The 27,009-nt window shown below is 37.6% G+C and overlaps 1 protein-coding gene and 1 pseudogene across 22 annotated transcripts in view; both read right to left on the bottom strand.

Annotated features, from left to right (window-relative positions):
* Positions 1-27,009, bottom strand: part of Cplane1 (ciliogenesis and planar polarity effector complex subunit 1) — a 140,942-nt gene that overhangs the window by 20,026 nt on the left and 93,907 nt on the right. For 14 of the 22 annotated variants that reach the window (XM_047555850.1, XM_047555853.1, XM_047555852.1 and 11 more), the window contains 8 exons: positions 26,346-26,430; positions 19,865-20,029; positions 17,244-17,274; positions 16,946-17,020; positions 16,470-16,601; positions 5,972-6,137; positions 4,342-4,400; positions 3,737-3,904 (listed from right to left, as the gene is read on the bottom strand). In XM_047555850.1, coding sequence (XP_047411806.1) covers positions 3,737-3,904; positions 4,342-4,400; positions 5,972-6,137; positions 16,470-16,601; positions 16,946-17,020; positions 17,244-17,274; positions 19,865-20,029; positions 26,346-26,430 — 881 coding nt within the window. Of the gene's footprint in view, positions 1-3,736; positions 3,905-4,341; positions 4,401-5,971; positions 6,138-16,469; positions 16,602-16,945; positions 17,021-17,243; positions 17,275-19,864; positions 20,030-22,837; positions 23,594-26,345; positions 26,431-27,009 lie in introns of those variants that run through there. The other 8 variants (XM_047555863.1, XM_047555860.1, XM_047555855.1 and 5 more) reach the window with 4 other exon arrangements.
* LOC124986886 (raftlin-like) lies at positions 1,152-2,905 on the bottom strand (annotated as a pseudogene).

A 27,009-nucleotide genomic window follows, 5' to 3' on the forward strand; every position in this document is an offset into this window, starting at 1 on the left:
CTTAGTATTTAATCCCCCACTTTATTCTAAAAGACATAAGGGGGACCCTTTGGCATTTTAAGTAAACTCCAAAATACAGATGCAAGTGATCTGATTATGTTTGGGTCTGTGTTGGTAGCATTTCCTGTAGGCTCTTATTAATGTTTATAATGCTAATGTATTTTGTCAAAGGTGGTGATTCTTTTTTTAAAATTCAGACGATTTATTGCTATAAGTAACTGAACAAGAAAGAGAAGAGACAGGTAGTTGTTTCAGTCAAGACAGTTGGCATTCTCTCTCTAAGGTTTGCCAGATGCATCTACTTAAAGTCTTAACAATGCTTTCTGAACAATATAAACACAGCACCCATGGGTAACAACTTGGCTGATGATACACTGATTAAAATAGCACATAGTGAGGGCATCCAACCAGCCTGGATGCCCTGAACTGACAGAAGAAACATGTATTCATAGGATGTGAATACAAATTATTTTTCTTTTTGGCATTTTTTTTTTTTTGGTATTAATACTAACATAGAACACTTTTAAACATTCTGCGAGAGTAGGTACACAAAGAATTACCTCTTCATTTCCAAATTTCCACTATTTAGGACTGTTCTGAGAAAAGTAAGGGGGCTGGACACCTCCCCTCCCCAATGCTGTCACTTTCTTTGCCAAAGTAGCCAGGTCTAGCTGGAAAAGAAGGGCCATAGAGTTCCTGGGGTGGTCACCAGATAGCTGCTGCCAAAGCAGCAGGGGATGGACACTGCCCTGGCAGGGTGGGAAGGGAACAACAGCCTTGGTTTGGAGTTAGGGATGTCCATGGATTTGACCCAAATGCACCCTGGTGGTCCTGTGGGGGTGGTATAGACACTGGATGGTCCTGACCTTCCCCTCAAGAGGAGTGGTAGAGCCAGGGCAGGGCTTCCCACTCCTGAGGTCTAAAGGAAGTAACTTGACCTAGATTCTAACACAAGGTCATTATGTTGCCTTCCAATCAGATGTGCAGAAACCAATACTGTCAAGAGACTGGTCCTCAGAGGGTCCAGGTGAGCTCACAAGGAGAGGTCAAGCCAAGTCAAAGGGTAACACACAACACCAGGGCAAACCAGATGCTGGCAAGATGCCTTAGGTTTGCCAGCTCATCTAGCTTCAGGACCAACTGCCCGAGACTCAGTTTTCTGCTAGAGCAGGCTTTCCAATAACTTCCTCCACACCCCTATTCCCAGCATCCTCTCCAGGACTGGAGTGCTGGAGGGCCATTGGGGCCCTGCTGAAGCTGGCAGGACCATTCTGCACAGCCTCACACTCCACAGTCCTCTGACCCAGGTGGCTGGCAGGGGCCATCTCTTCTTCCCTGACCTCTTGCACAGGGACCTTTATCTCCTCGAAGGTCTCATCCTGTTGCCTACCCAGCACAGTTTCTTACACCTCCATTCTTGGAGAACTGGTCTTCTAGATGCTTCTCATTTTTTCCTATTAGTCATTTGTCTCTGGCACTGAGTTTACCTTTGGATTTCCTCATCTGCCTGCTGTGCATGTTTTCACAGGAGAATCACCACTGAAACTCTGATTCCTTTTCCTTGATTTTCTGAGGTAGACGTGGTCTCTGAAGAAAGACAGTCCGCTTGGTGATATGCTCCCTTCCCTGTAGTATTGACAGTGTTGACAATGGGAGTCCGCAGCACACAGGTGAGCTGCCAGCCATAGGCTGCCGATGAGTTCAGCAGGGGCATGTAGTCAGTTTGAATCTCCACACCTTCCAGGACCATCCATTGTTCAACGACAATAGCATCACAGCCCTGAATGGTTTTGTTATCTTCTGTGGAAACAGCTTCAAAGATGAATACTCCATCTGTCAAGCAGCCTAAGGAAGCATTCGTCATTCCAAGGAGAAGACTGCATTCACCAGCACGCCTCCTTTCCGAAAGTGGTCACTCATGCTCCAACCAGTTGGTATTCAAACTGCTCACCATCTGACCATTCTTGGAGACCCTGGGAGGAATACTGACAGGATAGTATTGCCGGCACTTCTAATGGTTCTTCAGTTTGTTGAAAAGGGCAAAGATCTCCATTTTCCTAGGGTAGCCCTGTGTGTGCGTCCAATGGGTCACCATCTGGATTCACTGTTGGGCTCAGCCTCTGTGGGGGACTCTCCACCTCTCCAGAGTATAAGCTGGGTTCCTCAGTGAAAGGCGGCTCCCCTGTGTGACCTGGGCTGGGTTCTTGGCTGCCGTCCATCCCTGTGGGAGCAGTGCACACATCTGTAGCCCCTGGGGTTCTCATCCTCCAGTCATGCGTGGTCCCCATGTGCCTTTTTCACAGCTCTGGCTTCTGTGGTGTTGGCAGTGGGTGGGAGAGGGCTGCTGTCTGCTTAGTTCACAGGGGAGTAGTACTGAGGAAAATGCCAACAAACTTCAGGCCCTAACTTGTAGCCTCCTGGACCTTCTTAATGAACTTCAGGATGATTTTTTGGTCTGTCAGGTGGTCTAAGGAAGAAAAGCAATCTAATTCCAAGATGTAACCTTTGTGGTAAAGATCAGTCTTCGGAGATCTGTCAGTTTTCTTGATCAGGATGGTCCTAAAGATGGGCTCGAGAGGCATCTTCTCCTGCTTAGGAGTGGGATGCACAAAGAGGTGCAGGGTGGCCAGGGAAGACCCCTGCTGGTACAGCCCCCAGAAACTGGCTGGGAGGTCCTTCAAGGAGGACCTTACCACTGAGGACCATGGGAGCTCTGCAGCACTTAGAGTCGTAAACTCTAAGAAGTTCTCATAGGCCACATCCACCTTGGTTTCTACCTGAGGTCTCTTCAAAGCTGAATATTCCCAGTCCGTTTCTCATCACGCTTCCCAAACTTATTCAATCTGCAGTCCATTTCAGCAGGTTTTGCAACTGGCAGCAGAGAAGGTGCAGGCTCAGGTTCCCTGAGACAGAGTGTTGCCCTCTGTAGGGAAGTTTGTGCCACATAGACGAGGTGATGCATGGAGGATGTGAGTGCCACTGGGTGGGGCAGAGGGTGGTGGCATGGCATGCTTGTGTGTCAGTCTCTCCAGTGATCAATGCGTGTGTCCCTCCTGGGAGCCTGTGGCCCCTGCACTCTCACTCACTAAAGGTGGTAATTTTTAACAACATGGTGCTGCCAATTCATGCCCACCACATGGATTACCAATAGATATAACTTTGCATGTTTGTTAGCCATATACAAGAAATTTTACACTTGGGTACATTAACACTTTCAATTAATTTCTACTACAAGACTCATATCCAGGTCTGTTTTCCGTGATTAAGGTGAACTATACAACAGTAACTACAATCAGATAAGCATAACTTGGAAGGACAGAGAAGGCAGCAGGAGAAGTAGCAAGCTGATGGGAGCTGGCTGTTCCTGCCAGAATGAAGATGACAAGTAAAGGAACAGGGAGAGAGCAGTTAGGAGGCAAATTAGAGAAGCAATCTTAACAGAAAGTAAAGAGAATAAAACAGGACTGGACAGATACCAAAAGTCATACTTCAGGAACACTGAAGTATTTAACTTTGTTACAGGTTAGTTAGAAACTGAATACCACTTTTGCCTTTTTCTTTTGGTGATTCTATAAGTTTATAAAGACCTCATAATTAAGGAGCTATTTTGTTCTTTATTTTCATAATTCTAGTAGGGTAGATGCAAATACACTGCACTTGGGCACAAAAGTGCTACATTTTTTTCTCAGTAGGCCCAATGTTGTTTTGCCAAATGATATGCTGAACTGTGTCTTACCTCCTTGGAGAAGGGCACCACTGGTGTCCAGAATGCCAAGCAGTGCTGGGTTTGTTAGGTGATGGTTTCTGTACAGTTACTGGTAGCTGAACCGATTCTGATAATAGTTCATTCATCAGACTATATGCTTGTGTGATTCGACGACTATAGTGGTCAGAGAGCAGCAACCTTTTAGATGAAGAATTAAACACCATTTATTTTAAAAAGTCACTTTTAGTTCTTATTTCCAGGAGCAACACAGTGCTTTTGATTTTCTCAGTGCTTTTCAAATCCTTCTAATCATCAGATTTCTGAAAACCATTAGGAAGTACAGTATATTATTAAAGACATTTGTAGTTATGACCTTGGGGGTATTTCCCATATTTCCCAAATACACATACATATCTGGGTTGGGAAAGAGAGAAGGGCAGAAATGAAAGTCATAAGAATTGAATGGTGCCAATAATATTCAAAAGCAAATTTCTAAAGAGGCTACTGAGTCCGATTATTTTCCTTACAATGTTATCTCCCATAATTTTGTTTATAGACAAAAAAAATTATGAAAATAAAATTCCTGAGGCATTATCTATGCCAGAGAATGCTCAGGATATAGTTACTAAGCTTACCTATCTTTTTCACGCTTCATCTTTTGTCTCAGCCTGATTTCTCTTGATGTCAAGTAAAACTGCATAAGAAATATTCAATTAGCTCATTAGTGTTCATTCCAAATAAACCATTAGGCATAATTCTGCTATTCAGAAAATAGTACAAAATGCTGTCATATTTGATAAAGCTTTCCATTCTAATGCAAAACATAAAAATGTTAAAACATCATGTAAGGATTTGTGATTAATTTCAGCAACAGCTTGGTTGAAAAAGCAGAAATGAGACAGTAATTGAAAATCATTTTAATACTGTCAAATATTTATCAAAAGCCTCCTGTATTGAGTTTGCCGTGGGACTTATAAATTTTTTAAAATTATGTGTCAGAAGGCAAACTGAGACAAATGTCAAATACATATATCTATATATCTTATTCCAGAACATGAAGAATTATTGTTATAAGGCTATGGATGTAGCTCAGTGGGAGAGTGCTTGCTTAACATGTGCAAGGCCCAAGGTTTGATACCCAGCACAGAATAAGAATAAGAGGAAGAGAAAAAGAAGACAGGTAAGTAAAGTACATTCTTTAAATAAAAGTTTATTACTTTTACACTATGGAATTTAAATGGGGCAACCTTATCTGAAAAATACACTTACAGAATTCGTACTCCTAATGATGCTTTAAAAATGAAGTGATATCATATTTTATTTTAAATTACAAAGTAAGAGATAAACTGTAATCTAACTATTCTCGTGTGTGTGTGTGTGTGTGTGTGTGTGTGTGTGTGTGTGTGGTGCTGGGGATTGACCCAGGGCTTTGTGCACGCAGGCAAGCATTCTACCAACTGAGCTATATTCCCAGCCCTCTGACTATGAACTAAATGTGATATTCATAGTAATATGGTTATCAAACACTATGTTTTTTTTTGGTACCAGGGACTGAACCCAGGGGCACTTAACCATTAAGCCCTTTTCTATATTTTATTTAGAGACAAGGTCTCACTGAGTTGCTTAGGGTCTTGCTAAATTGCTGAGGGTGGTTTTGAACTTGTGATCCTCCTGTTTCAGCCTCCCAAGCCACTGGGATCGAACACTACTTTATTTCACCTTCTGAAGAAAAAAATATTCCTGAAATGGGGATACCCATATTCAGGGCTCAGTAAATAAATGCTAACTGTTTAAAGGCAGTTAAAAACCATATACACACAGAAGAGTCATTGCTCTGCCGGTACATGATTAGACCATAATTTTTTTTTTATTCTTTGCAGATAACTTATAGATAGAAAATCAAGTTTAAAAATGGCTTCAACACACATAATCGGTTGTTTAACTGCCATTGACTCTCATTGAAAAGGAACAACTCCAAATGGACACCCAACTACTCAACAATCTCATTTGTTTAAAATGCTAGAGCCATAATTAACTTGATGGAGAAAAAATATTTAATATAGTTCAAAAGAATATGGTTTGCACAATGTCCTGCTGTACTTTGCTAACGTAATTTCTCAACTTTCCTGGCTTAAGATGTTGACTTTTCCATCTGCCCAATAAAAAAGGAATCTAAATTATGCTAATTCTTTTCTTGCACATTTGCCAGAAAAAAACTATAGATGTTGTGTGATAATTCCATTACCCTTGATACTGCAGACTTACTGGATTGTTTCTGGCACAGAAGGGATCATGTTCTTGCCCTCTCTTTTCTGCCAGCTGATTTAAGTACTCTGTCATTCTTTCTTTTTGTTTTCTTTTCATCCAGATTCGGATCTCTCTTCTCTCCTTCTCAGTTCTTTGTGTACATCTGACAGAAGAATGTTGAATCCTGTGAAATTTAACAAGGCATCATTTGCCTTTAAATTTGTTGTCCAGGAAGAAGTACCAGAACTAAATAGCATTCATTTGGAAAGATTTTGCCCTGTCTTGAAAGTAATATATACTTATGGTCTCAAATCAACTTTTTCTAGTCTTATTCCCTCAACTCTAAAGAAAATGGCCTCAGAAAGGTCACCAACAATTCTCTGTAACATTTGCTTTAAATGTTACATTTAAACATCTTTTCCCTCTTTAAATTGTCTTACCTGGGTCTTATCTTTAACTCTCAAAACACTGCATAGCCTTCTTTCATCTCTGCTCACCACTTCAATATTGATGTCTTAAAACGTTCTGTTTTGGACTTTCTTATCTATGATCAAGTTCCTGGACTATCCTCAATGACTTCTTTTTAAAAAATTCTTAGGGGAGATCCAAGATGGCAGACTAGAGGGAGGCTGCGTTCCTTGTCGCTCCGTAATTCCGGTTTCAAGCAGAGGATATCTGTTTCTTGGTGAGGCAGTTTTTGCTGCTTATCGATCCCCTGCTGTTTACCCCATTTGTCTGCTGTGATCACCTGCAGTCTGCCAGCATATCAATGCCTTTTTTGAGTGCAGATTGCTTATTGTCAGGAGCCGATCATCCATCATTTGCCTGCCTCTTGCCTGTCCATCGCCTGCCTTACACCTATCTACCATCCAACGCATGAGGTTCACCTCCCAATGGTCCGACAAAAATCAGCAAACTGATCACTGATCGCCAGTGGAGCACCAGCTGCCTGCTGTTGCTTGGAAGTTCACTGTTATAGTACCTGTAGGTTTGATTACACGTGCCTGCCGCCATTTTGAGACAACAACCAGGCCCCATAGGACCCCTGGCCAGACTGACTGAGCCCCGTCTCCAGGATCCCTCAGCCTGACCGATCACTCCCTGCCTTTGGGGCCCTCACATTGACTGACTGCTCCCTGCCGCCAGGACCCCCAGAACAACTGACTGTGCCCTATCACCGGGAACCCAGACTGACTGATTGCACCCAGCCTCCAAGATCCCGCAACCACACCAAACACACCGGACCTCCAGGACCCCTGCCTGACCAACCACACCCCGCCTCCAGGACCTCCAGCTGACCATGTCCACACCCTGAGCTGCAGCTCCCCATTTGCCAACACATTTCGAAGTCAGAGCGGCCATCTGGGATAATCCTGGCTCCAATCTTTAGGTGGAGCAAATCCCATCCTGAGACGCCTGGAGGCTTGAAGTTCATTGTCAGGTACCTCTCATGCATCAGGCTACTGAAGACTGGGAGGTTTCATTACTATATGACTGTTATAGTGTAGATTTTCTTTTTTCTCCTTATTGAAAAATTTTAATTTATATTTCTTTACTTTTCTTGCTCTCTTTTCCTTTTGTTTACCTGTTCCCTCAGAGTCTCTTTCTCCCTTTTTTGCATGCTAACATCCAATTTCTTTTGATTACACTTTCACCCTTTCTATTATCTAGAACTTCTGTATATTCTTTTCTTATCCCATTAACAGCTACATTTTACATCCCTCTGCATCCTCTTTGTCCTCCATTAGAAACTGCAGACCTTATTGCAAATGGTTGTTTTACTGAAGATAATATTTGAACTCATTCTGTTTATTATGACAATATTGTTATTGTCCTCATAGGGGCTATTTGGTCTAGGATTGCATACTTTCTGAATTGGGCATTGCTAATATTGATCTCCCCTTAAAGAAAAGGTTTTGGAAACCTACAGGGCCACTATAAGCCTATAGGGGGAAATCTGCAATACACCAGATCTGCACTGCTAGAGGGGAAGATACATGAACAACATGAAAAAACAAGGGAAGAAAATGATCCAAACAAATCTAGATTCTATATTAATAGAATCCAATGACAGTATGTTAGAAGAAATGACAGAAAAGGACTTCAGATTATACATGATTAAGATGATTCGCGTTTATGATTTGCGAGGCAAAGGATGAGATAAGAGAGCAAATGCAGGCAATGAATGATAATACCAATAAGCTGAAAGAGCAACTGCAGGAAGCAAAAGATCATTTCAACAAAGAGAGAGAGATTCTCAAAAAAAAAAAAAAAAAAAAAAAACCAAACGGAAATCCTTGAAGTGAAGGAAACAATAAACCAAATAAAAAACTCAATGGAAAGCATCACCAAAAGACTAGACCACTTGGAAGACAGAACCTCAGACAATGAAGACAAAATATTTAATCTTGAAAATAAAGTTACTCAAACAGACAAGATGGTAAGAAATCATGAACAGAATCTCCAAGAACTATGGGACATCATGAAAAGACCAAATTTAAGAATTATTGGGATTGAGGAAGGCACAGAGATACAAACCAAAGGAATGAACAACCAACCTATTCAATGACATAATATCAGAAAATTTCCCAAGCCTGAAGAATGAAATGGAAAATCAAATACAAGAGGCTTACAGAACACCAAATGCACAAAATCACAACAGATCCACACCAAGGCACATTATAATAAAAATGCCTAACATTCAAAATAAAGATAGGATTTTGAAGGCCGCAAGAGAAAAGCATCAGATTACATATAGGGGGAAACCAATACGGATAGCAGCAGACTTCTCAACCCAGACTCTAAAAGCTAGAAGGGCCTGGAACAACTTATTTCAAGCTCTGAAAGAACATGGTTGCCAACCAAGAATCCTATATCCAGCAAAACTAATTCAGAAGATGAAATAAAATCCTTCCATGATAAACGAAAGTTAAAAGAATTTACAAATAGAAAGCCTGTGCTACAGAATGTTCTCAACAAAATATTCCATGAGGAGGAAATGAAAAACAACAATGTAGGTCAGCAAAGGGAGGAACTACCTTAGAGAAAAACCACTCAAAGGAGAAATGAAGCCAAATTAAAAACCAAAAATAAGCCCAAATGACTGGGAATACAAATCATATCTCAATAATAACCCTGAACGTTAATGGCCTAAACTCATCAATCAAAAGACATAGACTGGCAGAATGGATTAAAAAGAAAGATCCAACGATATGCTGCCTGCAAAAGACTCAACTCATAGAAAGAGATACCCACAGACTAAAGGTGAAAGGATGGGAAAAAACCTACCACGCACATGGACTCAGTAAAAAAGCGGGGTTTCCATCCTTATATCAGATAAAGTGGACTTCAAGCCAAAGTTAGTCAGAAGGGATAAAGAAGGACATTTCATACTGCTTAAGGGAACCATAAATCAGGAAGACATAATGATAGTAAATATTTATGCCCCAAACAACGGTGCATCCCTGTACATCAAACAAATCCTTCTCAATTTCAGGAATCAAATAGACCACAACACAATAATTCTGGGTGACTTTAATGCACCCCTGTCACCACTACATAGATCTTCCAAACAAAAACCAACCAAAGAAACCATAGAACTCAATAACAATCAATAACCTAGACTTAATAGACATATATAGAATATTCCATCCATCAATGAGTGGATTCACTTTCTTCTCAGCAGCACATGGAACCTTCTCGAAAATAGACCATATGTTATGCCACAAAGCAGTCCTTAAGAAATGCAAAAAAATAGAGATACTGCCTTGTGTTCTATCAGATCATAATGGACTTAGAGTAGAAATCAATGACAAAATGAAAACCAGAAATTACTCCAACACCTGGAAAGTAAATAATATGCTATTGAATGAAACATGGAAAACAGAAAACATCAGGGAGGAGATTAAAAAATTCTTAGAGGTCAATGAGAACAACGATACAACATATCAAAATCTCTAGGACACTATGAAAGTGGTACTAAGAGGAAAATTCATTGCATGGAGTGCATTCCAGAAAAGAATGTAAAGTCAACAACTAAATGACCTAACATTACAGCTCAAAGCACCTAGAAAAAGAACAGAGTAACAGCAAAAGTAGTAGAAGACAGGAAATAATTAAAATCAGAGCTGAAATCAATGAAATTGAAACAAAAGAAACAATTCAAAAAACTGACAAAACAAAAAGTTGGTTCTTTGAAAAAGTAAACAAAACAGACAAACGCTTAGCCACACTAACAAAGAAGAGAGAGAAAACTCAAATTACTAAAATTCATGATGAAAAAGGAAATAACACGACAGATACCACTGAGATACAGAACATAATGAGAAACTACTTCGAAAATCTGTATTCCAACAAAATAGAAATACCGAAGACACTGACAAATTTCTAGAGACATATGCTCCTCCCAAACTGAACCAGGAGGACATATACAATTTAAAGAGATCAATATCAAGCAATGAAATAGAAGAAGCCATTAAAAACCTACCATCCAAGAAAAGCCCAGGACCAGACGAATTCTCAGCTGAGTTCTACAAGACCTTCCAAGAAGAACTCATTCCAATACTTCTCAAAGTATTCCAGGAAATAGAAAAGGAGAGTACCCTACCAAACTCATTCTATGAAGCTAATATCATCCTCATACCCAAACCAGGCAAAGATGGTTTTTTATCCATTCATCAAGAAAAGAAAATTTTAGACCAATATCCTTGATGAATATAGATGCAAAGATCCTTAACAAAATATTGGCAAACCGTATCCAAAAACATTAAGAAAATCGTGCACCACGATCAAGTGGGGTTCATTCTTGGAATGCAAGGAGTGTTTAACACCCATAAATCAATAAACATAATCCATCATGTCAATAGACTTAAGGATAAAGAATCATATGGCTATTTCAATTGATGCAGAAAAAGCATTCGACAAAATACAACACCACTTCATGCTCAAAACACTAGAAAAAATAGGGATAGTAGGAACATACCTGAACATTGTAAAGGCTATTTATGCTAAGCCCATGGCCAACATCATTCTTTTTTTTTTATTGTAAACAAATGGGATACATGTTGTTTCTCTGTTTGTACATGGAGTAAAGGCATACCATTTGCGTAATCACACATTTACATAGGGTAATGAGGTTTGATTCATTCTGTTATTTTTTCCTTCCCCCAACCCCTCCCACCCCTCTTTTCCCTCTATACAGTCCCTCCTTCCTCCATTCTTGCACCCCTCCCACCCCCCATTATGTGTTATCATCCGCTTATCAGCGAGATCATTCGTCTTTTGGTTTTTTGAGATTGACTTATCTCACTTAGCATGATATTCTCCAATTTCATCCATTTGCCTGCAAATGCCATAATTTTATCATTCTTTATAACTGAGTAATATTCCATTGTATATATATATACCACAGTTTCTTTATCCATTCATCAATTGAAGGACATCTAGGTTGGTTCCACAATCTGGTTATTGTGAATTGAGCAGCTATGAACATTGATGTGGCTGTATCTCTGTAGTATGCTGATTTTAAGTCCTTTGGGTATAGGTCGAGGAGTGGGATAGCTGGGTCAAATGGCGGGTCCATTCCAAGTTTTCTAAGGAATCTCCACACTGCTTTCCAGAGTGGCTGCACTAATTTGCAGCCCCACCAGCAATGTATGAGTGTACCTTTTTCCCCACATCCTCTCCAATGCGTATTGTTGCTTGTATTCTTGATAATCGCCATTCTAATTGGGGTGAGATGGAATCTTAGTGTAGTTTTGATTTGCATTTCTCTTATTACTAAAGATGGTGAACATTTTTTCATGTTTGTTGATTGCTTGTAGATCTTCTGTGAAGCGTCTGTTCATATCCTTAGCCCATTTGTTGATTGGGTTATTTGTATTCTTCGTGTAGAGTTTTCTGAGTTCTTTATATTCTGGAAATTAGTGCTCTATCTGAAGTTTGAGTGGCAAAGATATTCTCCCACTCTGTAGGCTCTCTCTTCACCAACATCATTCTTAATTGAGAAAAACTGAAACCATTCCCTTTAAAAACCAGAACAAGACAGGGATGTCCTCTTTTACCACTTCTTTTCAACACTGTCCTCGAAACTCTAGTCAGAGCAATTAGACTAAAGAAATTAAAGGGATACAAATAGGAAAAGAGGAACTTAAGCTGTCACTATTTGCTGATGACATGACTCTATATTTAGAGGATCCAAAAAACTCCTCCAGAAAACTTCTAGACCTCATCAATGAATTCAGCAAAATAGCAGGCTAGAAAATCAACATGCATAAATCTAAAGCATTTTTATATGCAAGTGACGAAACATCTGAAAGGGAAATGAGGAAAACAACTCCATTTGCAATAGCCTCAAAAAAATAAAATACTTGGGAATTAATCTAACCAAAGAGGTAAAAGATCTCTACAATGAAAACTACAAAACATTGAAGAAAGAAATTGAGGAAGACCTTAGAAGATGGAAAGATCTCCCATGTTCTTGGATAGGCAGAATTAATATTGTCAAAATGGCCATATTACCAAAATTGCTATACAGATTCAATGCAATTCCAATTAAAATCCCAATGATATACCTTACAGAAATAGAACAAGCAATCATGAAATTCATCTGGAAGAATAAGAAACCCAGAATAGCTAAAGCAATCCTTAGCAGGAAGAATGAAACAGGGGTTTGCAATACCAGATCTTCCACTATACTACAAAGCAATATTAACAAAAATGGCATGGTACTGGCACCAAAATAGACAGGTAGATCAATGGTACAGAATAGAGGACATGGACACAAACCCAAATAAATACAATTTTCTCATACTAGACAAAGGTTCCAAAAATATGCAATGGAGAAAAGATAGCCTCTTCAACAAATAGTGCTGGGAAAACTGGAAATCCATATGCAACAGAATGAAATTACACCCCTATTTCTCACCCTGCACAAAACTCAACTCACAATGGATCAAGGACCTTGAAATCAGACCAGAGGCCCTGCATCTTATAGAAGAAAAAGTAGGTCCAAATCTTCAACTTGTTGACTTAGGATCAGACTTCCTTTACAGGACTCCCATAGCACAAGAAATAAAAGCAAGAATCAATAACTGGGATACATTCAAACCAAATAGCTTTCTCTCAGCAAAGGAAACTATCAGCAATGCGAAGAGAGAGCCTACAGAGTGGGAGAATATCTTTGCCACTCAAACTTCAGATAGAGCACTAATTTCCAGAATATAAAGAACTCAGAAAACTCTACACGAAGAATACAAATAACCCAATCAACAAATGGGCTAAGGATATGAACAGACGCTTCACAGAAGATCTACAAGCAATCAACAAACATATGAAAAAATGTTCACCATCTTTAGTAATAAGAGAAATGCAAATCAAAACTACACTAAGATTCCATCTCACCCCAATTAGAATGGCGATTATCAAGAATACAAGCAACAATACGCATTGGAGAGGATGTGGGGAAAAAGGTACACTCATACATTGCTGGTGGGGCTGCAAATTAGTGCAGCCACTCTGGAAAGCAGTGTGGAGATTCCTTAGAAAACTTGGAATGGACCCGCCATTTGACCCAGCTATCCCACTCCTCGACCTATACCCAAAGGACTTAAAATCAGCATACTACAGAGATACAGCCACATCAATGTTCATAGCTGCTCAATTCACAATAACCAGATTGTGGAACCAACCTAGATGTCCTTCAATTGATGAATGGATAAAGAAACTGTGGTATATACATACAATGGAATATTACTCAGTTATAAAGAATGATAAAATTATGGCATTTGCAGGCAAATGGATGAAATTGGAGAATATCATACTAAGTGAGATAAGTCAATCTCAAAAAACCAAAAGACGAATGATCTCGCTGATAAGCGGATGATAACACATAATGGGGGGTGGGAGGGGTGCAAGAATGGAGGAAGGAGGGACTGTATAGAGGGAAAAGAGGGGTGGGAGGGGTTGGGGGAAGGAAAAAATAACAGAATGAATCAAACCTCATTACGCTATATGAATGTATGACTACGCATTGTATATGTTACTCCATATACAAACAGAAACAACATGTATCCCATTTGTTTACAATAAAAATAAATTTAAAAAGTTTTTTAAATTATTCTTTTTAGTTATACCTGACAGTAGAATGTATTCTGGCAAATCAACCACTGCTAAAATTTTTAATATAGAGCTAACTTCCAAGCTGCTAGATTTCTGGATCTACTCCCATATTCAGGTCCAGGCCACACCTCTCACAATTGGCTGAGTTAATGACTAAGTGTGCAGGAATGTATTGGCTGGTTCATTCCTGAAAACATGGGTGACTCAGTGGGTGACCTGGCTTGAGGTGCTACCACTACTGATGTAGCTTATTCTTATATTCGTAGAACCATGCTGCATTCTGAGATCCTCTCTAATTCTCTTTCCTTCCATCTTTCCTCACAAGCATTTCCCAAAACAAATCTCTTATACATCAATCCCATCTTGGCTTCTCAGAGGATCTGAACTAACGTAAGAGGTACTTTGGGTGGTCTGAGAAAATGGGATAGGGGTGGGGTCTGGGGGTTAGATGCCTCATCCAGTGTGTGAAAAAGACACCATACTAGGTAGAAGCTGGGTCACAGTTACAGAAGATGTGGTTTATTCTGAACCCTTCCTTAAACAGTCTGGCTCCTGGGACATGCCAGGAAAGATCCTCAGTAGAACCGCAGGTACTGAATCTAATCAACTACTAGCAGACGGCATCTCACACGTGTTGTCACAGCTTGTTGCTCAAGGAATCACGCATGTCCTGTGTGACTCCACTGGGAGAGGATTCTGGGAAGGCTATGCCTGTTTTCCCCTGGAATTTACCTAAAGTACCTTTTCCCTTTGCTGATTTTGCTTTCAACCTTTTTGCTATAACAAATTACGGCCACAAATATGACTATACACTGAGTTCTATGAGCTCTCCTAACAAAATCTGACCCTAAGGGTGACCTTGGGGACCCTCAACATTGGAGCAGATCTATATCAGCACTGCAGTCTAATAGCTAGTCCCCACCTTTTATGGCTCCTGTTCCTTTTCCCCCTCACAGAGATTTTCCAAACAAAGCTCTTGCTTATCTAAATCCCATCTTGGCATCTGTCAAAGGACTTACAGCTAATTAGTGAATGAACGTTCTCCTGGCACTTTATATATAAAACTACATTCTCTATTTTGCTAAAGAAATCACCATCAACTTAATCATGGACGAAAACCTATCATCCTCACCTTCTGACAGCCTCCAGTGTTTACTAACCCTGTGACCTACACTCTCCATTCTGATTCACCTCATCTCTGGACTCTGGAAGTAAGTCAGCCATCTGGCTCCCAGTTCTAGCTGAAAGTCCTCTGCTGAGTTCCATATTGCCAGTAGACAAGGCCAGCTCAGTGCTTCTGTCCCCACACCAGCTAGTCCCACTCCCTTCCAACCCACAAACTCTAGCTACATCTGACTTCTTGCCCTTTGCTGACCATCATATCTCTGCATATTATATTGTCTGTCTGGAACATTCTTTCTCACAGTTACCAGTCTTTAGCAGAACACAATTTCTATTAATCCTCTGAGATACAAATCAAGTTCCAAAACTGGTGAAGCTTCCTTTTGATTGACCTTCTTCTCCTGAGCTCCCTAGCACACTGACAGAATTTGGTTTTACAGTTTATCTCCATTCAAGAGTAGGAACCAAATGCTGTTTTTATTCTAACTCTTGATACTTATAGACTATTGGTGAAATATTCATAATATAATTATTAATTTGAGAAAAAAAGAACTATTAGAGTTAACTAAATTCATTAGGAAGTTAGGGTTTAACATGGTCTTGATATAAGGTCATGATATAGTAGATAAATTCTTTTTTCTTTCTTATTTATTTATTGTGCTGTTTTCTATTAATAGCCTTGTAAGTTTCATAATACCCTGCATTTTCACTGAAGTAATAAGTGGAAGTATATCTAAATCTTATAAGGTTGACTGTTTTCTATTAAGCAACTAAGGAATATCAAGAAAAAATGAAGGAGTCAGCCTTTATTCCATCCAGAAAGGGTTGCATGGAAAATATTTTAACCTAATGTTCTATAGAAAGGCTATTGCAAAAGTAACCTAAGGGTTAATATTTTGGATATAATACCATAAAGTAAACCAATAATTACTTTTAATAAAAAATAGAATTCATTCATATTGTACTTTTAATGACGAGACCTGAGAAAACTCACCAGATATAGCTGTGCTGTTAGCTAACTGGTTTATACACTTTGAGGAACAGGCAGGAATGGAATATATCACAAAAAGTATTTATGAAGAAAAATTCTATCCTAAACTCCAAATTTGCTTCATAAAAATTACATTGAAATGAGGCAAATTAACAATATTCCTGAACCAGAAACATTTTGAATGGGTTAAAACTGAATTCTTCAGCGAATGAATGCCTGATGGCAGAACCCAATGGTCCATCCCTAGCACCAAAACAATAACAAAAAGAACTCTTCAATGATTACCTGGAGATACTCCTAGCTTGTTGTTCTGTTAAGCCAAGCTCTTTACTGGAAACTCCGCCTCTAGTTATAAGGTCATTGATGATATCTGCAACATCAGCTAATCCAGCCATCTGGAGTGGATCTACTGAAATACTTCAATTGCAAATGTAATTTGACTAATAGAAACTAGCATTTACAACTTAATTACATTAGCAAAAACAAATATAAAAAACTATGCCCTTCAAGAGCATAGACAGACACAAAATGATAAGTATACATTTACTTTTCCTTCTATTTCTGTAATTCTGGTGTCTCCTAGAAACACCTACTCATCTACAACTGATGACTTCACAGGTACTCTTTAAAAAAAAAAAACAAAACAAAAAAAAACTTTAGGCCCATGAGAAAACAACTATGGGTCTTGTCTGTTTAAATTTAATACATACTGAGTAAAAGAAAAGGTAGCAAATGTAGTCTATTGTATTGTAATTAATTACCTGTGTTTAAAAAGCAAGGGATGTGAACTGGGATGTAGCTCAGTGGCAAAGTATCTGCCTTGCATTCTCAACGTCCTGGGTTCGACCCCCAGTTCCCCCAGGAAAAAAAAAAAAAAAACAAGGGATGTAACAACATTTCTCAGAATATTCTATTCCCAATAGGAATGTATTATATTCCTTTAAACTTCAAAAAGATGTGTAATATAAAAGTTCACATTCAAAGGACAACAAAACTCCCAGGACACACATTCATACCCCAATTTAAGTAAAATAATGAACTATTTCTTAAAATATTTACCTTTCAAATAATTCATCACTGTTATTCACATCTAAAAAAAAAATTAATAAATTACACATCTTGGAAAAAATCTAATTTAAATTCAAGAAGATATTTACTTGGAAGAATAGGATCCAAAGAATGATTTTTATGACTTGTCCAATATTAACTAAGTATGTCTAATGCAAAATAATCTGTTTAAGCTTCTACATGTTGAATTTGAAAGATAATTAAGTTAATACAGGGAAAATGTTCTGACATCACTTTTCAAAAAAGTTTCCTTGTTAAGGTTTTTTTAGAGCTGGCACAGTGGCACACACCTGTAATCCCAGCAGTTTAGGAGGCTGAGGTAGGATTGAGAGTTCAAAGGCAGCCTCTCAAATTTACTGAGGCCCTAAACTAATCAGCAAAACTCTGTCTCTAAATAAAATATGAACAAGGGCTAGGGAGGTGGCTCAGTGGTTAAGCACCTCTGGGTTCAATCCCTGGTACCCCTGCTCTCCCCCCAAAAATGATTTTATAAGATTAAGATTAACCAAACTTCTCCTGAGACTTAGGCATCCACATGGGCTTTGTGTATGTGTGTTTATGGGTTTATTTGTGTGTGGTTGTGTTTGGGGGGAGTACTAGAGACTGAACCCAAGGGCACTCTACCACTGAGCTTTATCTCCAGCCCTTTTTTATTTTTTGAGACATGGTCTTGCTAAGTTTTCCAGGTTGGTTTTGAACTTGTAATCTTCGTGCCCTGGCTTCCTGAGTCATGTTTTTTATTTTTCCTTGTAGTTGTAGATGGACTTTTCATGTAGTTGTATATGGACAGAATGCCTTTATTTTATTTACTTTTGTGCGGTGCTAAGGATTGAACCCATGCCTCACACATGCTAGGCAAGCACTCTGCCATTGAGCTATAGCTCCAGCCCATGAGTCATGTTTTTAATATGCTTTCTTGAGCACATATTGTTCTATTTTTTTTGGGGTGCTGGGAATTGAACCCAGGGCCTTGTGCTTGCAAGGCAAGCACTCTACCGACTGAGCTATCTCTCCAGCCCCTGGTTCTATTTATTAATCTCCAATTCAAGAATTTTTATCTTTGTTTTTAGGGTCTGGGCATTTAAGAGTTCTTAATAGCAATTAATTAAGTTTAAGAGGGAAATACTTTACATAAATGTAAAGAGAAAAAGTTCCTACTTGGAAGACAGGACCATTAAAGAAACTTTTTTTTCTGTACTGGGGACTGAACCCAAGGGTACCCCCTACCACTGGGCTACACCCCCATCCTTTTTTATTTTTTCGTTTGAGACAGGGTCTCACTGAAGCTGACCTCAAACTTGTGATCTCCCTGCCTTGGCCTCAGGAGTCACTAGGATTACAGACAGGCACTATCACACCCAGCCAAGAGATACTTTCTATTGGTGTTTGAGTGGCCTCTGTAGACCTATTCATGAAGAAAGACTGAATCAGGATTCCCTGCATTGAGTGGCTGGATGAGGGAAGTAAGATCTTAGTCAAGCTGGTAACCTCTCAGGTTAAAGGCTGAAGTTTTAGTCATCAAACACAGGTAACAAGTTGCTCTTCCTTCTGTTAAGTGATCAGTGACCACAAGCTCTCAGTCACAGCAGCTATAAACCTGGGCAAACCTTGCCAAAACTGGGCAAGTTTAGTACTTCTCCATCATTGTTGCTAAAAGAGAACGCCCTTTTGCAGGACTCCAAAGCACTCTGGTAAGGAGTGAAACTTAAATGAACAGCTTCATGTTTAAATATAAACTGTCTTACATTACAGAACTGACTGCTGCTGATCCCTGACCTAAGTATCTAATGGCTGTTACCAAAAACATTTGCCAGTAAGAATACTCAGAAGAATGTGCTAAGAAGTGGAAGTTAACTGGAAAAGAGAAAATCTATGCTATTTTTGATTAATAATTCAAAAGGCCAACTTTGGAGGAAACACCCATTAGGACATCTAAATTCTTCACTTTATTAAAAAATAGTAATATGATTTCTTCCAAGTTTATAACCATACATATAATACTAGAGAAAAACATTTTAATTTTTCTATCTTAATGTGGGTTATATGGTAAATACATAAATACAAGGTCCTATTATTCATAAGACAAAATGTATTTATTAGGTCTAAAAAATAACACTTTAAACTTAATTACTTCTTCCAAATGAAATGGAGCAAAAAGTAGCGCTAAATCTTTCTAAGCCTCAATATCCTCAACAATAAAATGGGGATAATATAATAACTACTTCACAGGCTTAACCCAGGCATCATGCATACAAAACAGTGGTATCTGGCACATGATAAGAGACCCAAAAAACAGCAAACACTATTTTGTTCTCAGTTAAAATTTAAGTTCTCACAATTGGCAGTTTGAATTTCTCAACCTTTGTAAAAATAACAGTAATTCCAGTTGTTATATATTTAGCATGAATATATCACATAGAGATATAATACATAGTTGAAGCATATCTTATGAAGTTCTTCATGTGAATGGTACAAATTTTAACTTTCTTCTCCCTAAAATAAATATTATGAAATGACTTCACAAATCCTTCATGACTATATTCCCTGTATATAGTTCAGAAACATAATGGAAAATAAGAGTGTATATAAATGAAAAAAGTGAAGAACATTACCAGGTGATATAGTATTCTGATCATTTGAAAGGTTGACAGCTGAATCAGCAGAAGGGAACACACAGGTTTTCTGACTAGAATGATTTTCTGTTCCTGAAAATGCAGCTTCTGAAGATTCCTCTTTGTCACTTTGATCTTCTTCATCCATGTGAGTCAGAAAATTCACTAATCCAGAATATGTGTTACAATTAAAATAGTAGGGGGAAAATCACATGGAAAAATATAATAATTGATAACACTTTCTAAGGTAACACAAATATACCAGACATTTGCAACATATTGTTCAGATCACTTTTTATGGTATAATGAATTAATTTAAAATGAAATTTAAAATGAAAACTTTCTTATATGAAAAACAATTAAATTTAAGTAAGCACAGAAAGCGTAATAAAGGAGAACATAGATTCAAAAAAGAAACAGAAATTATAGATGTTAAAAATGAAGTCATCAAAATTAAAATCATAAGGAATAAGTGAAAAAAGCAATGATTACACAGCAGAGAATTAGCAAACTAGAAAACAAATCTGAGGAAATCACCATGAGTACACCATTAAGAGATGAAGAGGCAGAAATTATCAGAGTGCTTAAAAAAATAAGGAATAGAGTGAGAAGGTCCAACATACCAGTTTTTTTTAATTTGGTGATTATAATTATGCATAATAGCGGAATTCACTATGCCAATCACACATGTACATAACATAATTTGGTCAATCTTTTGTTTCTTTTTAAAACAATTTTTTATTTGTTCTTTTTAGATATATATGACATTAGAGTATATTCTGACATATTATACATACATGGAGTATAATAACTTCACTCCCTTCCCTTCATTCCCCTTTGTCTAATCCAGTGAACTTCTATTCCCCATCCCTTGCCCCCACTGGTGTTAGTGTCAATGTATCAGAGAGAACAGTCAGCCTCTGGTTTTTGGGGATTGGCCTATTTCACTTAGCATCAGAGTTTCAGTTCTATCCATTTACAGCAAATGCCATAATTTCATTCTTCTTTATGGCTGAATAATATTTCATTGTGTATATACACACCACATTTTCTTTATCCATTCTTCTGTTAAAGGGCACCTAGATTGGTTTCACAGCTTAGCTATTGTCAGTTGAGCTGCTACAAACATTGATGTGGCACCATTACTATAATATGTTGATTTTCAGTCCTTTGGATATATGCCAGAAGTGGGAAAAGTGAGTCAGGTCGTGATTCTGCCTCCTCTTTCCTTCCCCACTTTCTGCCTGCTCTATTCTACTGATCTCCCTTCTACTATTATTTTGATTAGTGTATTATAGTTATATATAAATGGGATTCATTGTGGCATATTAGTACATGGACATATCATAATTTGGTAGATTACATTCCCCAATACTCCCCTAAGCCCTCCCTTCCTCCCTCCCTCTCAATCCCCTTTCTAAACTCTGTTGGTCTCTGTTGTTCTAATAGTGTTTTTATAAGACAGAGTAAAATAATGGGGTGGAAGCAATACCTCAAAAGATAATGGATGAAAATTTCCCAATGTTAAACCTTCAAATTAAAGATAAATAAGATGAAATACACATCTAGACATGCTATAAAAAAAAGCAAAATAAATAAAAATTTTTAAAGCAATCAGAGATAAACAGCAGTTAGACTAACAGCACATAGACAATATAAGCCCAGCTATTAGGAATGCCAGTATATAATGGAATAATATCTTTAAAATGCTTAGGGAAATCCTAGAGTTAGAATCCCAGAGCTCTGGGCTGGGTATATAGCTCAGTTGGTAGAGTGCTTGCCTTGTAAGCACAAGGCCCTGGGTTCAATCCCCAGCACCAAAAAAAAAAAAAAAAAAAAATCCCAGAGCTCTATAACTCAGTTATAAGTTACCACAAAAAAATTACAGTAAAATTAAAACTACTTTCAAAGACTGTGAGAATTTACCACTCACAGACTCTAGATGAAAGAATAAAGAAGGAAACTGAATTCTTTTTATAATTTTTTTTTTAAGTAGTCAATGGACCTTTATTTTATTTATTTATTTATTTATATGTGGTGCTGAGGATAAAACCCAGTGCCTCACACATGCTCGGCAAGCCCTCTACCACTGAGCCACAGAAGCTGGATTCTTAAAGCGGATGCAAGAAGCAACTGTGGGCAATGCAGTGAACAGAAAATGCCAGAGTGCAGTTAAGGTAAGTGTTATTTCACAAAACTTGTATCTTAATTTTACATATTTACATTATTTAAATAAAGAAAAATTTTAAACAAAATACCTGTGGGCAAAAAAACTGATAGACACATTGAAAAAAATCCTAAATAAGCATTGACTTAATAGACAAGGGAGACTAAATGAGAGGGTTTAAAACCAGTGTAGATTTAGATTATTAAAAAAAACAGTATCAGCTTGGAATGGAACCACCATTTGACCCAGCTATCCCACTCCTTGGTCTATACCCAAAGGACTTAAAATCAGCATACTACAGAGATACAGCCACATCAATGTTCATAGCTGCTCAATTCACAATAGCCAGAGTGTGGAACCAACCTAGATGTCCTTCAGTTGATGAATGGATAAAGAAACTGTGGTATATATATATACAATGGAATATTACTCAACCATAAAGAATGATAAAATTATGGCATTTGCAGGCAAATGGATGAAATTGGAGAATATCATGCTAAGTGAGACAAGCCAATCTCAAAAAAACGGAAGGAAGAATGATCTCGCTGATAAGCGGATGATGACACATAATGGGATGTGGGAGGGGTTAGGGTTAGGGTTAGGGGTTAGGGTTAGGGTTAGGGAGGGGGGCAAGAATGGAGGAAGGAAGGACTGTATAGAGGGAAAAGAGGGGTGGGAGGGGTGGGGGGAAGGGAAAAAATAACAGAATGAATCAAACAACATTACCCTATGTAAATTTATGATTACACAAATGGTATGCCTTGACTCCATGTACAAACAGAGAAACAACATGTATCCCATTTGTTTACAATAAAAAAAAAACCAGTATCAGAGAATATGGAGGGAACAAGTACATGTTAAAGGTCATAAATCCTTATAGTATTTGGGAAGTAGATACATTTACCTTTATTTTTAACCCAGTTATGAAACAATCACTAAAAGAAAAGAAATCAAAAGTATAATTTCTGAACCAATGGAGGGAGAAGAATGTGATAACTTAATCCAATAAAAGGCAAGAAAGAAAGAGGTGGGGATGTGGCTCAGTGGATAAGTGCCCCTGAGTTCAATCCTTGGTACCCGCCCCCCAATAAATAAATAAATAAATAAAGGCAAGAAATAAAGGGAAAAAAGCTCCTTAGCCCAGCACAGTGGTGCATGCCTGGAGTCCCAGCTACTTGGAAGGTTCTTATCATTTGAGTTCAGGAGTTTGAGTACAGCCTGGGCAACAGAGGCAAGACTTTGGGGAGGGGAACACACTAAACAGGAAGCACAAAGGATTTTAGAAGCAAGTATTAATATAGCAGTAAATATAAAAAATGAATACTGATTATACTTACTAATTAAAGAAACAGATTATCTAATTACTTAAAGGAATAAAATATAGTTATATGCTGGACACAGCCACAATGTAATTACAAACTTGAAAGTAAAGGAATGTTCAATTTATAGAACATTCAACAGGGCAAGGAGCATATTAAATGACATCACACAGACTCAATTAGAAAAATCCAGATTCTGATAAATACTTCAAGACATACATCCTTGGTTCTTCAACAAATAAACTGCAAAAGGGAAAAAAACCAACAGAGAATGGGAACCCGGAAGTGAAAAGAGACTTACATAGAAGCTATTAAACCTACTTGGAATCTCACTAGAACAAAGAAACTAGTTTTAAAAATAAAACAATTGGCAACATTTGAACCTTCATTAGGCTCACCTTAATATGAAAATATTGTTTTTAAGGAATGAAAACATTATTATGCCTATGCCTAAAAAAGGGTACTTCTTCTTTTAGAGATACTTGTAAAATATTTATGGATAAAATAATGTGCTGTCTGAATTTTGCTTTAAAACAATCCAGGAAAAGGTGGGAAGAATGAGTGGGGGTATAGGTAAGAAAAGATTAGTCATGAGTTGGTAACATTAAAAGTTGATTACCGGGGCTGGGGAGATAGCTCAGTTGGTAGAGTGCTTGCCTTGCAAGCACAAGGCCCTGGGTTCAATCCCCAGCACCGCAAAAAAAAAAAAAAAAAAAAAAAAAAAAAGTTGATTACCGGGTACATGAAGATTAATCATACTATTCTATCTTCTATGAAGTATACTAGACATTTTTCATAATGGAATTTAAAAAAACAAAAAAATTCATAAAAGATGTACTAGAAAAAAGAACACGAGTGTAATAAGGTATTAGGAAAAATTAACTGTACAAAGAGGATCATTAATGATAAACAAAACTCAATAAAACATTTAACATTCCTGAACTAAATTCATCTTAAGCCTCAAATATATAAAGCAAATTTATCTAATTTGTATGTGTGTGTGGGTGTGTGTGTCATAATTGGCTTGAACCCAGGGGTGATCTACTATTAAGCCACATCCCCAGTCCTTCTTATTTTTGAGATAGGATCTTGTTGTGTTGCCTAGACTGGTCTCAAACTTGCAATCTTTCTGCCTCAGACTGCCAAATTCTGGGACTACAGTTGTACACCAACACATCTGGCTAAAATTTTTCAAATTTAGCAGGAGAAATAAACAATTCCACAATGATTGTGGGCAATTTCAAATGTATTCTTCTGAAAAATGAATAATCAGGATTGTAGTTATAGCTCAGTGGTATAGCCCTTTTCTAGTACGTGTGAGGCACTCGGTTCGATCCTCAACACCACATAAAAATAAAATAAAGGTATTTTGTACATCTACAACTAAAAAATTTTTTAAAAAACAATGATCAATAAAAAATGAAGTTATTGGAAATGTAGACATTACAATTTAGAAACCTGACTAAATGAAGATTTATATACTTACCTTATATACACCCAACAGATGATGTTTATGCTCTTCAAACAAATGTAGAACACTTAGAAAAAAATGACTATGTATACTAGGCCACAATGGAAATTTTAACAGTATCTAAGAAGTCATACCATCATATATATCATCTAATCACAACATGAGGAAAATGGAAATCAATCACAAAAACACAGGGCAGATTGCTTAAAATTTAGAAGCTAAAAATCCTTTCTATGAGCTAGTTGTATGGACTTAAACACCAAATGACATGCATGTCCACTACTCTTATCTAGGTCCATATGTAAATACGTTTAGCCACAAATGCACATATTAGGAAATAAAAGAGTTAGGAAAAAAACAACAAATTAACTTCCCAAAATGGAAGAAATAATAAAGGTAAGAACAGAAATTAGTGAAAAAGAAAATTAAGAAACAACAGAGAGAATTTATAATCCAAAACCTGGTTTTTTGAATAAACCACACCGCTGACAAGGCTGAATGAGAAAGAGAAAGCAGGTACAAACTACTAGAAATAAACACAGAAAAAAACAAAATATAAAGAATGTAAAACCATAATTACCCTAATTTCATTCTTCCAATATGAAATGAAAACACTGAACACCTCACCACTGCTTGGCTATTTAGCAAGAGCCTCAAATTCCAGCTCAGCTGATAACCACAAACAGCAACCTCGGCACAAAGCTCTACTCTGCAGCGCAGTCAGCAGGTGAAATCCACAGAAACTAAGATTGAGTCACACTTAATACCCTTTCTGGGTATTAAAGGGAAGGTAACTGGCCTCTAAGGGGAAAAAATATTGGCTTGTGGACCTATGGCCTGTGATTACCCAGCCTGAGGCCAGTAGATCCCCTCAGTTCGAAGGTATAGGTTAAAGATTTTAAGATATTTTTACTCAAATTATATAAGGGTTTAACCTGGTTATCTCATGCTAGTTGGAAGCTCTGATTGGTAGAATCAAAGCCTCTGGGACAATAGTCCCCTGTGTTTCTCCTTAGCTAGCAAAGCAATAAAACTTCTTTTTCCTTTTTCTAAAACAAACAAGTAAGTCTGGGGCAGAAATGTGAAAACTGTTCTACTTGGTGCTTAGTGAAAATATTTTGAATTAGTGTATATACAAATTATTTTCATTTATATTATTTCAGAAGTTATCTGTCAAATAAATAATTTTTCAATATTGTAAAAAAAAAGAAAAAGAAAAAGAAAAAAGTGACCTTGAAATGGAAGCCAATTGTATTATTATAAAAATAATCCCAGGGGCTGGAGGAAAAGCTCAGTGGTGGAACACATGCTTAGCATGCAGGAAGTCCCGGGTTCATTCCCTAGTTTCTCTCTACCATCCTAAAAACACACAAAAAAACCAAAAATGATCCTACTCAAAAGATCTGGGGGCTAATGGCTTCAGCTCACATATGAAAACTATTTCTAATTTTCGTATTCCAAGAAGCAGTGCTTATTCTTTTAGGTTAACCAAAGCCAGGCTTTAGTCCCACAGTACCTACAAACCTTCAGAAATGCCGATGGTTTTTGAAGCTACTGCTTTTTTGTATTCAGGAACAGAAGAGGATTCAACATGATCCATTTGTCCAATCTGTAGGAAAAAAACATAAAACAACTAAGTTTTATACTTTGTTCACTTCAAAATATTATACACAATTTTATATAAGTTTGAAACATCTGCATTGATGGGATAAATGAAAAAAATGGGATTAAATCCAATATAACCTACATGACAGGAATAAAGAGGAAGAAATTATTTGTAGCTTAAGAGGCTTAGAAAAATAGATTCATATAATTTTGGAACGAGAGGAACTTTAACTACCACTGAGACACAATCTTTATTTTATAAACAAGGGAACAGGCCCAGAGAGATTCAGCAACTTTTTAAATGAAAGAACCTGATTTCAACCCAGGTCTTCAAAGCACCCTGACCACAGCATCCTTCTGCATCTTCTAGACCTATGAGCTATTTCCTTTAGGCAAGTCAAAATATTTTTATTTATGTATACATCCTAATAGGGCAACCACATTTTAAACACTGTTTCAAGTTTGTCATTTGAATTAATGCTATTTCCTTCAAAGCAGTCATCCTGGAAGACTAAATACTTATGAACTTGAGCAAATGTTTTCAGAAGTAGTCCTTTGAAATTGTCTCTAAGTTTGTGCTATA

This window comes from Sciurus carolinensis, chromosome 6 (genome assembly GCF_902686445.1).
Source record: "Sciurus carolinensis chromosome 6, mSciCar1.2, whole genome shotgun sequence".
Taxonomy (NCBI): domain Eukaryota; kingdom Metazoa; phylum Chordata; class Mammalia; order Rodentia; family Sciuridae; genus Sciurus; species Sciurus carolinensis.